Source organism: Typopeltis vanoorti, chromosome 8, assembly GCF_054136105.1.
Source record: "Typopeltis vanoorti isolate ZY-2024b chromosome 8, IOZ_Tvanoo_1.0, whole genome shotgun sequence".
Classification (NCBI taxonomy): domain Eukaryota; kingdom Metazoa; phylum Arthropoda; class Arachnida; order Uropygi; family Thelyphonidae; genus Typopeltis; species Typopeltis vanoorti.
The window spans coordinates 49,955,955-49,970,663 of NC_143556.1; the positions used below are offsets into that span (position 1 = coordinate 49,955,955).

At 35.6% G+C, this 14,709-nt stretch overlaps 1 protein-coding gene across 1 annotated transcript in view; it reads right to left on the minus strand.

Moving 5' to 3' along the window:
* The window catches only part of Vps52 (vacuolar protein sorting 52), a 273,390-nt gene that overhangs the window by 238,638 nt on the left and 20,043 nt on the right, over positions 1-14,709 (minus strand). Inside the window, exon 3 of the mRNA XM_090396657.1 lies at positions 10,695-10,747. Coding sequence (XP_090252783.1) covers positions 10,695-10,747 — 53 coding nt within the window. The remainder of the gene's footprint in view (positions 1-10,694; positions 10,748-14,709) is intronic.

Genomic DNA, 14,709 nt, shown 5'->3' on the forward strand with positions numbered 1-14,709 from the left:
CATTGCCTTCTCATAGACTGAGCTCCTTCATAAACCACTCTTTGATATCTCTCCATCAACCAGTCTCTCAGGTAGTTATCTCTATCAACTGTATAAACTCTATTTCCTTCTTTTCTTGTGACCATTCCTTCTCCCAGTCTATGTGCCCCCTGGTTAAAATCACCCATAATAATTACTCGACTTTCACTCATCATGCAAATTTGGCAATGCATACCATCTACATTCTCCCTTACACCGATTGGATTATAGCAGCAACCAATTACATATTTCATCCTGTTGATCTCTATCTCACACCAAATAACCTCAAATGAACTGCCCTCTGTATACTACTATTATTATTACGTTACACCTCCAGGGAGTCCAAGGGACTCATCGAGGGAGGGTACCTACTCTACAACTCTGTCTCCACCAACTACTACGAACCGCAACTATCATCATCATCATCTACACCAACACCATGTACTGCCCGCTACCACTACCACCACTCTTATTTTCAATAATCACAAACATCCATGCCCATGCATGGCAGGATTCGAACCCACAGCCTTTTGGCTGGAGAGCAGATATATGCTAACCACTCAGTCAACCAGGCTAGTTAAAAGTCTTCTAGTCGGTGATTAGAATAGAACACATGATACTCTTTCTTCATGGATGGCACATGCCACTTCCACTAAGCTACACAGGTATAGTATACCTGTCATCTTGAGGCACTTCTACTCTTTATCATGGGAGAGCTCAATAAAGGTCGAAACCGATCTGGATAGTGGCCCTCGCCTTTAATGCATAGCATCATACATCTCCGCAAGGGGGATGTGCTTTGCATTAGGGGGAAATGCTAAGGAAAGTGATCGGAGCTTACTCTACTTTTACTACGAGTTGCTTTAGACATGAACTGCATTCAGGTGCAGACTTGACTTATTTGTCTGTTTGCTTCACTTGGGAAAAAAGAATTAAAACCTAGCTTATAAAATTGCTTGGTATCTTTAACATAGTATACCCAAGTTAAAAAAACTTTCTACATATTGGAATGCTGCAGGATAAGCTATACAAATTGGTAAGTTCAAAATTATAAAATATATTCCAGTCATTTAAAAATGTTAGTTCCTTTGTCCCAGGAGAACCTGTACCTGTACAATTTACTCCATATACTTCTATCAGTTACATTGGGATATGACTGTATAAAGAAGGCATGTTTCCTATGTGACTGATCACACTTAAATGTGAAGTCTTGATGTTCACTTAAACTTGAAACAGTAGACAAATCAGATGTACCATCATATATCTCATGAATACTTCGGTGTTTATATGAGTCAAATAAAACTGGTGAAACAGTAGATGCATTAGAAGATGTGAAATGGTCTGTACAATCTTTCATTTCTACCTTGGCATTAGGTAGAAGATGTGATATCATAGATACACAGGATGATGAAGATGTTAAGTAATCTGGACTGACATCTGTTGCAACTACAGAAGAAATGGTAGATTCTGATGACTTTTCAAAACTAGAAAATAAAGGATTATTGTCATCAGGACCCAAGGTTTTGATTGGTAGGTGAGTACTGACTGAAACATCAGAAACTGGAAGGGTCATTACACTTGTATGTATAGATTCACCTGACAGTTGGTCTTCAGCAACCAGGCCAAGACCACTTGAAAGATGATAGAGATGACTATACTCCTTATCCTTTAATAACACCAATTCATCTATGACACTGTCACTTGAGTTGTCAAATGATGTTTTCAAATATTCGTCTAGTTTAATTCTACTAAGCGGGATGAAAATCAGCATTTCAGAATGCTTAACCCCTGACAACTTTTGCTTAACATCACCTATATCAAACAACCAATTAGAAGGTTCAATTTTTGATAGCATTTGACTTTTTGTAATGTTATGATCTAAGTCCATCACAGGTCTTTTTGACCATTTCCCTCATTGACTCTTACTTATCTGTGTCTCCATAGCCGATAGCAGCTTTCTTTGGCCCGACACAATATGACTATTCATATTCAGTTTCCCTGCTTCCTGATGATCATTACCTGAAGCTCTCTCCTGTATGCCTTCCAAGGTATCATTGTACTTACAACTTCCAAAAAATCTTTAATTTTTAACAACTCTGCAGACTTTAACAATGATGAAAGCATATCCCACAAAATATTAATACCGTGGCGAAATATTAATTTCGCCATGGTACATACACTGAACCATCAACTTTAAGTCATTAAAATTCATATTCCTAAATGTCATAATGAATGCTTGAATTCTCTAAAAATAAGCTGTAGAGAAGTGACTGCTTGTGGATAGCACTACTTTATGAACCTTAAGGGTTCATTCCCTCACACAATGATGTTATATCAACCAGACTTTCACTAGCAAGTAAATTATCAAAAGCAGCAAATATGTTAGATTTATGATTGCACAGTTTCAGCATTTCTGCAATCTTGTCATCATATTTAGTATTGAACCAACAATACTAAATTAAAACAATATTAAAACAATATACTAATTCAGCTTTTATCGTGTCAGCTTTGCTAATTCTGTTGTCTATTTTCGTATCTAATTTGCCATCTTCACTAAAAATTGTGCCTAAGCTAACTGAAATGTTTTACTTGTTCTATAGTTTCCCAAATTTAGTCAGGGAATCCAGACTTGAACGGAATTATTTAAAGTAAAGAGCTGAGATTAACATATCCAATTTTGATATCAGATTTAATGCCACTTTCCTTCAATAATATGATCCATATAGATGATGAATAACAGTGTAGATAATATACACCCTTGAGATAAGTGAAATAGCCCTTCAAGCTATTTCACTTATCACAAGGTACTTCTCTTCCCCCTATGCTTACTAATGACTTCACATAGCATTTTGAAGAATATGCTTTTCAGTGAAGTAGACTGCCCTCACTTTACATTTCACTTTACTACCTTATCTTTGTTAATATTCCATCAATACTCCAATCAAGATCAATTTTCTCCTGTTGGACCTACATCTAGCCTTTTCCAGCACACACACACATCCATATTCAATGGCACAGACATATTGAAAAACTTGTTCTTTGCCATCAAACTACTCCTCATCTGTATAACTACTAGTACTATATTAAACCTAAATTCATTTAGAATACTGTTCTCAGTATTCACATTATCTTTCTCATTGACCTTTAAATGCTACCTTATGCATTTTCTATAAGTATTTTTAATGCCGTTTCCCCAGACTAGCTACCGTCATTTCCATAATCATGTATAAAAGCATGAAATAAGCAATAGCTGCTAGTTAATATTCCTACACAATTCAGCTAGACACTTAGCGAACAAACTTCATGTAATATGTTATAAAGTAACTTTCACGGCTTAAACATGTAACAAAAAAAAATTATATAGAATTTATTCAAAAACTCCAATATACACCCAATTCTCCATTTACATGGTAGATTGGTTCCAGAAAAAATCGTGTAAATGAAAATAGTGTAAAAAAAAATACAGTGCATATGAAAAAATAGAAGAATGGCTCCAGATGTGAAAACCCGATACGAACAATAAGTTATTTTCAAACAAAACACACACACACACACATACATATTTCACACATTCATCTTTTAAAGAAAATAGAGTGTCGCTAATAAAAGAGAAATTTGAAAAGGTCCAAATACACCTGTGCATATGGTTATTAGTTAAATTTTATTTGCCATCACTATTTGATAGTAGCTGCATTCTTTTGTGTGAGACTGGAATTAAATCACTTCCATCACTCGAAACACTTCAGCCATCCTGTTCATACTGCAATGGCAAAAATTAGCACTAATTTCCAATAATTCTGAAGGTTGATTTTTTTTTTTTACCACGAACTCTGTAATTAATCGTTGAAATCCTGTTTTGACTAGATCTTTGCATAATTCTTCATATCGCACCATACACGACTTCAGTTCACATTTAAACTGTTCAGCTCATTCAGTACTGGATCATATGTAGGAAAATGACTTTGCAATTTTACTAGCCATTTGAAGCCCTTCTTTAATTAATCTCACAGTGAGTAGAATCTCTTCATCATCATCATTTTTTTCTTTTTCATAGAGATTGAGGACAGCTTCTATTATTTTGTCATCATTAACAGTCTTGTCAACCATCAATTCTTCAATATCTGCAGATGAAAAATCATCAAATCCTTCTCTGCCAACTGCATGTGCTAATCTAATGATACTGGAATATTCAGTTGTATGCAAAGGTACAGAGTTTTTCTTTTTCACACATTCTGGCCAAGTAGCTTTTCCGGCATGCATTTAAAGTTGATGGTTTCAATTCTGACAACTCCAAGCAAGTTTGATGCAATCAAAAATAGAAAATTTCTTTCTCACATCAATAACTGTTAGTAAATTATCCTTATCTAGTTTATCCAAAATGTATTTGAATGTTCTTCTTATGTATTAAGTTTTGAAGTTAGAGATCACACCCTGGTCTAGTGGTTGTATTAAGGATATTGTATTATGTAACAATAAACAACATTCCGCATTTGGGTGTTCTAAAACAGGATGGACAGGCACATTGTCTATAATCAATGAAACTTTAAAGTCCAGATTTTTTACCATCAAATAGTGTTTAACTTCTGGAACAAAACATTGATGGAACCATTCATTAAAAATTTCTTTTGTAACCCAACCTTTTTTCATTTGCCTTCCAGTGCACTGGAATGCATTAAAATCCACACCTTTCATTGCTCACAGTGTTAGGGATTGATTAATGAGTAATGGTTTTAATATACAATCTATGAAGCATTGCTGCAAAAATACGAGGGTGGTCTGAAAAGTTCTTGGCTTCAACATTAGATGGCAACACTATCGGCAAGATTTTTTATTCTAAGTTGGTAAATCCGTCATAAGCATTCCATGTGAAATTGCAAGTCATTCTATCAAGTAGTTTGTTTTATACAGATGTCTGAAGCAAAAGTGTTATGTGAATCCCTTGAAGTGGATAAAATTGAATATCGTGCGATTATAAAATTCTTTGTAAAAGAAGGTTTAATGGCAAAATAAATTCATTCGAACTTCATAAAAGTTTATGGGCACTCTTCTCCTTCGTTTTCAACAACTAAGAAATGGGCTGCTGAGTTTAAACGTGGCTGTACCAGTCTTGAAGATGATCCATGTGAAGGACGTTCAAAAAGTGTAACACCACCAGAAATCAATGATCAAGTGCACAATATGGTACTGGATGACCGCTGAGTCAAAGTGCATGAAATTACTGAGACTACAGGCATTTCAAAAGAACATGTAGGATATATTTTGCATGAAGAATTGGCAAATGAAAAAGCTTTGTGCAAGATGGGCACCGCGCTTACTCACAGCAGATCAAAAATGCACTCGCATGAACATCTCTGAACATTGCTTACAGCATTTTAACAAGAATAAAACTGATTTTGTACATCGATTTATTATTATGGATGAGACTTGGATTCACCATTATACACCAGAATCCAAACAGCAGTCAAAACAGTGGACAGAAGCCAGTTGTTCAGAGCCAAAGAAGACAAAGTCCGTTCCATCAGCAGGAAAGGTCATGGCATCAATGTTTTGGGATGCTAAAGGCATTTTGTTTATTAATTATCTTGAAAAGGGTAAAACAATAACTGGGGAATATTATTCCAATCTTTTAACCAGACTAAACGAAAAAATTCATGACAAAAGACCTGGTTTACAAAAGAAAAAATTAATCTTTCATCAGGACGATGCACCTGCCCACGAAGGTGTTTTGGCAATGGTAAAATTAAGGGATCTGCACTATGAATTGTTGGAACACCTACCCTATTCCCCAGATTTGGCTCCCTCTGACTTTTATCTCTTCCCAAAACTAAAACTCTTCCTTTCTGGTCAGCGTTTTTCTTTGAATCAAGAGGTGATTGCAGCTGTAGAGGGGGTATTTTGCAGATTTTACCGAGAACAACTACAGGGATGGGATAATGGCGCTGGAATAAATGTATTAGTCTTAAGGGAGATTATGTTGTAAAATAAAAATAATTTCGAAATAATAAATTCGTTTTTCATTGTTAGGACGAGAACTTTTCAAACCGCCCTCATAGAGTCACACGATCCTTAGCTGCTTTAAAGCCACCACCAACACTATTTTGTGATTTCTATTTGGCATTTGTCTAGTTTCTTTGGCATAGAGTAATCCCTGATATTTAAAACATCAAGCAGGGTTCCCCAAAATTCAGGTTTAAGTACATATGTACCATACTAGGAAATGATAATTATAATGGAAATACCCTTTTTAACAGAACTGAATTCAAACAGAAATTTTAAAAATAAGCATCATTTGAACAGCGTTAAATCAAAATATACAGTGTAAAAATAGAATTGCTTTTGTTTTCTAAACCGTGTTATTCGAAATCGTGTAAAAAAAAGCCGTGTAAAAAGAGAATTAGCTGTATTTCATCCAACATTACATAAACATCGTCATCAGGGAAATAGATTGTTAACTATTATACATTCAAAAGATGACTCAAAATAATGAGTCATAAATCATGTGTTAGCTCATGTCTCAGTCACAGCTAAGTATATGATATTACACTATTAGAGTTCAAAGGAACAATTGTAGTAAGTGCATAAATAAAAAAAATTAATAAATATTAAAAAATTATTATATTATAGAGCCTGTGTAGCTCAGTGGATGTGGCATTTGCACACCACCGCGCTTGACCGCACGAAGGAAGGCTTGGTTTCGAGTCTAGTCGGCGACTAGAGGAACTTTTTCTAAGCCTTTTTTCGACTGGTTCCCGAGTTAGTCGATCTCTGGCACGGGCAAGCAGGTTTTTCCTCCTGGAAACTCGGGTTTTTCGTCCTGTAAACTCAAGAAAATCGACCGTAGAACCCACATTATTTCAGACATTAAAAAAAATATATTGTGTTAGGGTTAGGGACCAGGAGATGGCGGCGCATTTGAGCCGTCTCTCTTCACTGCGTACCGCTTAATTAGTGATAGCCTTGGGCCATCTGTCTCTGATTGAGTATCAGTGGAGATTGAACTGCCCACTCAGTCTCCAAAAAGTTAGATAGGGCTAAATGGCCTCGCCTACTCCCGTATACGGGAATAAAAAAAAGGCGTTAGCTGATTTTTTTTTTTTTATTAAAAAATTATTTAAAATAATTATTTAAAAAATAAATTAAAATTCATGAACAATTAGTGATCACTTCCCAAAATATGGATAATGACATACAGTCTGATGGGTTCAGGTTGGGGAGTTTTTTTTTTTTTCTGAACATTTCACAATTCACAGTTGCTGGGATAAAGAAGTTTTGTCTGGTTCCAAAGAACTCTGGGCTAGTGTCAACAGCATTAGAAGCAAGGCCAGACTTGTCAGATTCCAAAAATGTTAATAAAGTCTTGATGTTCTTCAATTCTAATCAAGGCAGAACAATTTGTCTGTCCAAAATAGGAAAGATAACATAAGCAGGGTACTTGATAACCACCTAGTAAGGAACGAGATGCAATGTATTCCTTGTTGATGGTAGGAAGGAAAACAGTTTCTGAGCAGGTTTGAAGGAAGCATATAGATTGAATACATGATTAAATAAACACACGTAAAACCACAGTAAGAGGTTTTTTTAACTGTGGTTTTACGTGTGTTTATTTAGTCATGAATTCTCCACAGGTTTCTTTATATAATCAGATTGAATTCATGAAGAATCCTTATTTGTGCTGAGGTTCCTTTAAAGTAAGGTATTGAAATTCTTTTCACATCAAATTGTAGTCTAGCAGAAAGATGATAATTATAAATAATTTATTGAATGGTAGTTTTATTGTATCCATTACTTCTTTCTTTTCTTGCTCCTTTTCCCCAGTGCTATTAGAGTATTCAAGGGCTAGGGATGAATTTTTCCTATTTTGCTATTTTAATTTGTCTTATGCAGTGAGAGTCTGCCTTCTCTCCTAGGTATTTGTTGCACTTAGTAGGCTGAAGTCCCAACTCACCTGGCCAACATGGAATGAAGTGGGACCAAATCCTCTCAGATATGTGAAAAAAGCTTCTGCAACCCTACACTTTTTTTTTCTTTCAGTGACTACACTCCAAAATGTTAATATGGTTGTGCCTTATAACACATCTCATGCTGCATCAGCTGTCATGCAAAATAATCAGAGCCAAGTTCAAGGCTTAAGCAAAGGGTCCGGTTCAAGAAGAATATTACATTCTCCAACACAAATCAATGAAACAAGGAATACAAATGGTATGGGATTGATCTTAGAGGAGAACTTAACATAGGCACATGGAATGTATGGGGGTCTACAGATGGGTACTCTTGATATTATCTATAAAGATATGGAGAGGTGTAAAATTGACATCATGAGAAACAGAGACCAGATAGAATGGAGAAGGTCACTTCAAAAGACAGGATAGTAAGATAGTTGTTTATTTAGGAAGTGACTCAAAGCATCACGGGATAGCTGTGATGCTGAAGACAGTTTGAGTAAGAGCCATTCCTGGTTATAATCCCATTAATGACAGGATAAGAGTATAAGGATACTTTGTATTAGACTTAAGGCTTATCCTTCCAATGTGCCAATTGTGGTAGTTTATCCACCCCACACAGATTGGCCTGATAAAGAGTGAGGAATTCTACAAAAACCTACAGACTGTTTTGGACTGCCTACCTACCAAGGAGAGATAAACTTAGAGGACTTTAATGCAAAAGTGGGAAAGAGTATAAGAGTTAGTCCTGATTGAAGCATGTTTGGTAACACCCGTGGTGAAAGATTGTTGGAATTTGCCCATGCTAAAAGATTAGTTATTACCAATACTTGCTTCCAGAAACACCCATGATGAACCTATACTTGGACATCTAACAATGATTAGTCAAGGCACCAGAGTGATTACATCCTGGCTCTCCAACAGTAGAAGAGAAGCATCTTTGATGTGCATAGTTGTCATGAAGCAGACTGTGGTATACACCATCAGCTAGTAAGAGCCAAGGTAAGACTGAGACTCCGACTAAATGGTACATCCCACTAGACTAGATGTTTCTTATGTGAACCCTAGTGGGTTCACAGAAGAAACATAACTTGGTTGGATGATCTTGGAGACTAGTGAGGAGAACGCACCTTAAATACTTTGGGAAGGAGTCAAGGTTATAATATAGGATACAGCAAGAAAAGAAGTATCTAGGCCCAATTAGAAGACTAAGAGATCCATGGATATGAGATTCAACATGGGATCTAATCAAAAGAAGGTTGTGGGAGAAACAGAAATAAAGAGACAGACACAGGATCTGAGGAATATAAGAGATAACATACAAAAGTCAGAAGAGCCATCAGGAAGGACAAGGAAAGTTTTTATACTAATAAATGTGAAGAGATAGAGTTTCAGATGAAAGGCACAATTATAAAAGGATGTTTCATTTAACTCATGACCTAAAGTGCAAGTTTAAGCTCAACTTGAATGTCAAAGACAGGAATGGAACAAAAATCAGAAAAAGATGGAAAGAATGTGAGGAACTGCACAACAGAGAGGAGAAGGAAAATTTGGTGGAGCACTCTCAGAAGGAAATTGTGATTTGCAATTTCTTCCACTTAGGCATAAGGTTGAAAGAGCAGTTAAATAACTTAACAACAATACGGCCCCAGGTGCAGATGGAATCCCAGCCGAGTTAATTAAGGCCACAGGGGATGGAGGGATAAGAGTGTTTCATAGATTGATCACAAGGATATGTCCTTGTGAACAGGATCATGGCCTAGAGACTGGAAGAAGTGGGTTTTCATACCACTACACAATAAGGGAGATATGAAGGACTGCAAGAACTATAGAACTATTAGTTTAATTTCTCAAGCAAGCAAAATTTTATTAAATATTGTTCTAAATAGGATTGAGGTCAAAGTTGAGGCAGAGATGCCTGAGGAACAAACAGGTTTTAAGAAAGGAAAGGTAAAGGTACCAGAGATCAGATACTTTGCCTTAGACAGAACATAGAAAAGTATAAAGAATTTAGACTCCTTGTGGTAATGTGTCTCATAGACTACTCTAAAGCTTTTGACTGTGTTCAATATGTGGAACTGTGAGACGTAATGAAAATAATAGGTTTTCCTCAACACACTATCAGGTTGATAGCTAACTTGTACAGTGAGCAAGAAGCCATGGTAAGAATAGGTAAAAGCATCATCTAAATTGTTGAGTTATGTGTAGCTGTGTTGAGTGCTTGCAGAAAATTTCATATAGAAACTGACTAGTGGGGGATGGGGTACAATAGTTAAGACACTGATTACAATTTGAAACATTTCCATAAGTCTAGAATACTATGTGTCACCAGAGTCGTAATTTATGCTCTGATGATGCTGATTAGACATCCAACAAAATCAGCAGTTCAATAAATTAATTACTGTTTCTCCTTTTGATGGTGTTTATACACTGTTAAGCACTTCAGAATAACCACCAACACCTAAGCTTTTCTCTTCAGAATACTGGTTTAATGCTTATGCCTGGTAAATAGACTAAGAGGCACTAACAAGCCCAATGACATGAAAGGTAATGTAGATCAGCTGGACTTCACTAAAACAGCATACAGTTCAAGTTAACCCAAACCTAAGTATATAGTGCATTGAAAAAAAAGATAATGGAATATTTACTTTTGAGCAGAGCTAAACAAAGTTCCAAGAAAACAGCAAAAGTTAATTTAAATCTTATAAAAAAAAATAAAAAAAAAGGAATACTTACAGATTTAAGAGCCTCTTTAATAAAATCATCTTCCAAGTTTTCCTGAATGTGCACTATTGAAGGGGAGGGAAAAAATAGAATATGAATTCCTGAATATGCACTATTGAAGCGGAGGGAAATATAGACTGATAATATTCTTTATAAAAAAAAAATAATGAAATAAAATAATGAAATTGTATCTTTATGCTTATTTCTAAATTAAAGTTAAGGCCTGTAATACTAATTGTGCTGCACAGCACAGATATTTAAAGCTAAAATGAAGAAATGCCACAATCATTATTATTATTATTTTAATGAGTTAACAAATGTATATATACCAAAAAAATGAGAACAAATCAGACAGTCAAAGTAAACAGATGAAGAACAAGGGAACAAATCATATCTACAGCATAAAATAAACTCTTTAAAAGGATTTTGAAAAATCAGGATATAAGCAACTACAAACAAAAATTACACACATATAAGTGGCATGTTCATCAAGAATATCAAATATATACTTAAATATGTCCAGTATTTTGAAAGCATGGTTTACTTCAATAAACTCTGTTTGGTATCAGGCAGCGCTTTAAAAATACCAGAAATACTTAAATATATATTTGATAATGCTGATGAACATGCCGTTTATGTTTGTGTGTATGACGATTTTTGTTCATAGTTACTTATTCTGATTGTTCAAAGTACTTTTAAAGAATTTATTTTATGCTGTAGATATGAATTTTTTTTTCTTGTTTTGTATCTGTTCACTTTGACTGGCTCATTTTCTCTCAAGTGGAGGAATTAGTGTATATTACTCAGAAAACAACTGTATTTATATCACAATAAATTCTTGTCAGTTCCTTATCACGTTGATCAAAATGTGGAGAAATCTCAGAAATGCTGTCTGATAACATTATTTCACATTTAGAGAACTTAAGATTTCACACACATCCATTTCAATCACTTAGAATCCTTTAATTCATTATTTTCCTTTCCACCTGTTTCACCACAATGAAATACCCTGATAAAGTAACCATTACAAAAGACTCTGTTATATCATTGGCATAAGTCACCTGTAAGTTCATTCTCCTGTAGTTATTATTTTTCCTACTGGCCACATAACAAAAAAAAATTGGCTGGGATTTTTCTTGGCCCACAGTAGTCTTCTCTCATATTCCAATACCCTCTTCCTTACTACACTTGCTATTCATCTAGCCTGAATCATGTACTTGTCATGAAGCTGTTCTCATCTTATTATTATTATTAAGAGACCTCTACGGGATCAGGAACTCAATACTCTGGATTAGAGATAGATGTTAGAAGTTTTTCCACTTGGTTATAACATAAATTAAAGATGCCAAGAAATTATATTCTTGGTTTAATCCAATCCTTTATCCAAGTGTAAGCAAGCAAAGTTTGCACCTGAAGTAATTTCAGGACTGGGCAATTGTTATACAGAAGCTAATGACTTCACATAATTTACCTTAGTATCCCACAATGCAAAGCACATATCCTTATAGACATGTATAATGCTATGTTACATGTCTGTACGGACATGTCTGGAAAGGGTCACTACCCAGACTGGTTTCGACCTTTATTGAGGTCTCATCATTGGGAGCCAGACTCAGAAGTAATACAAGGTTCAACATCATCCAACATCTATCTACATTACTTCAACCTTGGTATCACTTCTGGGTCTGGCTCCCACTGATGAGATCTCAATAAAGGTCAAACCTGGTCTGGGTAGAGACCCTTCCCATAATGCATAGCATTATACATGTCTGTAAGGATATGTGCTCTGCATTGTGGGATACTAAGGCAAGTGTTGTGAAGTCATTAGCTTCTATATACAAATTATGCCGTCCTAAAATTACTTCAGGTGCAAACTTTGTTTGCTTACACTTGGATAAAGGATTAAACCAAGAATATAATTTCTTGGCATTTTTAATTTATGCAACTGGATATAATTTGTGCTACTGCTGTTGGTTTGTACAAGCCTGGACAGTCTACATTGATCCCGGTCATGCTCACATGACCGGGATCAATGTAGATGAACAATTAATGAACAATTAATGGATGTACCAGTGCCCAGTGAGCATGTGGTTGGCCACCACTTGCTCACTGGGCACTGGTACATCCATTAATTGTATATTTGTGGTGGAGACTCTTCGTATGGTTGTCCTTGAGAACCCTAGAGTTCTTACTGCTTGGTAGAGTGGTAAGAATTCATTCTGGCAACAGAATGACCAATTTGTTTTGAACCAATAATACCTTCACAATCAAAGTTGCCAAGATCGCCACATTTACCCATGTTCATCGATTGCAATACACTGTTGGGAAGTCCCAATTCAGGGTTTCCCAACAGTGTATTGACTTCAGGGCATGCCAGTGTCAACTTCCCATCACCCCCAATCTTTAATGTTTTGTCCACTGAATGTATTCTGTACTGCCCACTTCCTCTTTCCACCATACTCTCAAAGCCAGCACTATGTCCTCCTAATTTGCCACTAGAGTGAGAACAGCTACTTGCTATCAAAAGTAACCTCCCATCCTGCTATAACTTTCACAGTCTCTATCCTGTCAGGATATTTATTACCAGATTAACATCTCCTATATTAACATCTACTATCCTTTACAGATTTTGTTTTCTCAACCTTTCTTCATGCTCGACATTCACATTCCAGAGACCAGAAATTTGGTTCTTTCTTTTTACACTTTCATGTTTTTTCCTAATCATGCCAGCCTGGCTGACTGAGTGGTTAGCATATCTGCTCTCCAGCCAAAAGGCTGCAGGTCAAATCCCACTGTGAGCATGGATATTTGTGATTATCTGTGAAAATACTAGTGGTGGTGGTGGCCAGTAGATGGCATTGTTATAGATGATGATGGCAGTTGCAGTTTGCTGTAGTTGGTGGACTGAGTGATGGAGACAGAGAGTTGTGGAGTGGGTGCCCTCCCTCACTGAGTCTTTGGACACCCTGGAGGTGTCACATAATAATAATATTTGTATATTTGAATGTACAGATCTGAGAGCTGATCAATTTTGATTTTTTAAGCTTAACTTTCTTACATCGTTTTATCCTGCTCGGAATAAGATGACAATGGCTCCTTATTTCAAATTTCTCGTGTATATGTGCGTATCATGAACAACTCTGACAATATCACTATCAACAATAAAGAAATCAATAACATAAAAAAAAGGATAATCAAGTCATTATTGTTTTATAGAAAATAAGAAACAAAAATGCAACCTTTGGAATACCAAATAGTGGTATTGCATTACTCAAAAGACAAAAACCCTGCCCAACAGCCAGTTTATTTAATTGACTTTTATTAATGTTTTGATTAAATTTTTAAAGTTTAAAAACTGAAGCATAGTTCTAGTTTTTAAACTTTAAAATTAATCAGTCTAAAGAAGAAATCCAGAGGTATTCTATTAGCTCCATCCTTTTTTTTTTTTAATTATTATTCAAACTTTCCCACAACATTTTAACAAGTCAAGGTTTTATTTCTAACTTTACCATTTAGGACTAGAATCCACAATATGTACATAAGCAGAAATTTCACACTGCCTGATTTCTATATCTGAAATCTGCCTATCACCAACCAGGAAACTGCCTTTATATTTTAATGTAAATTATTATTATTATTAACATCTAACCTCAATGGAGTCAGAAACTCATCGTGGGAGGTACACACTATAATTAACTACAAAAGGTTGTAATCCATAGCACATTAGTATTATGGGTGAGCTAAGGGTTAGCTAATCCAAAACATTGTTCTAGAGACCAAACATGGAATTTTTAAGGCCAATTCACCTATCAAATAATCAGAGTGGTGGTCTCATATGTGGCAATGAAATTGAGCTACCAATGAGAGACATTCAGAAACAACCATGCCATTGTAGGATTCAAACCAACAGCCTGTTGGTTGGCAAACAGAGATGTTATCCACTGCCAATCAGACTGGCATAATATCTTCATGTATAATGTTACAACTCATTTCCCTGATTTACAACTACCCGAATAAATTATTTTAT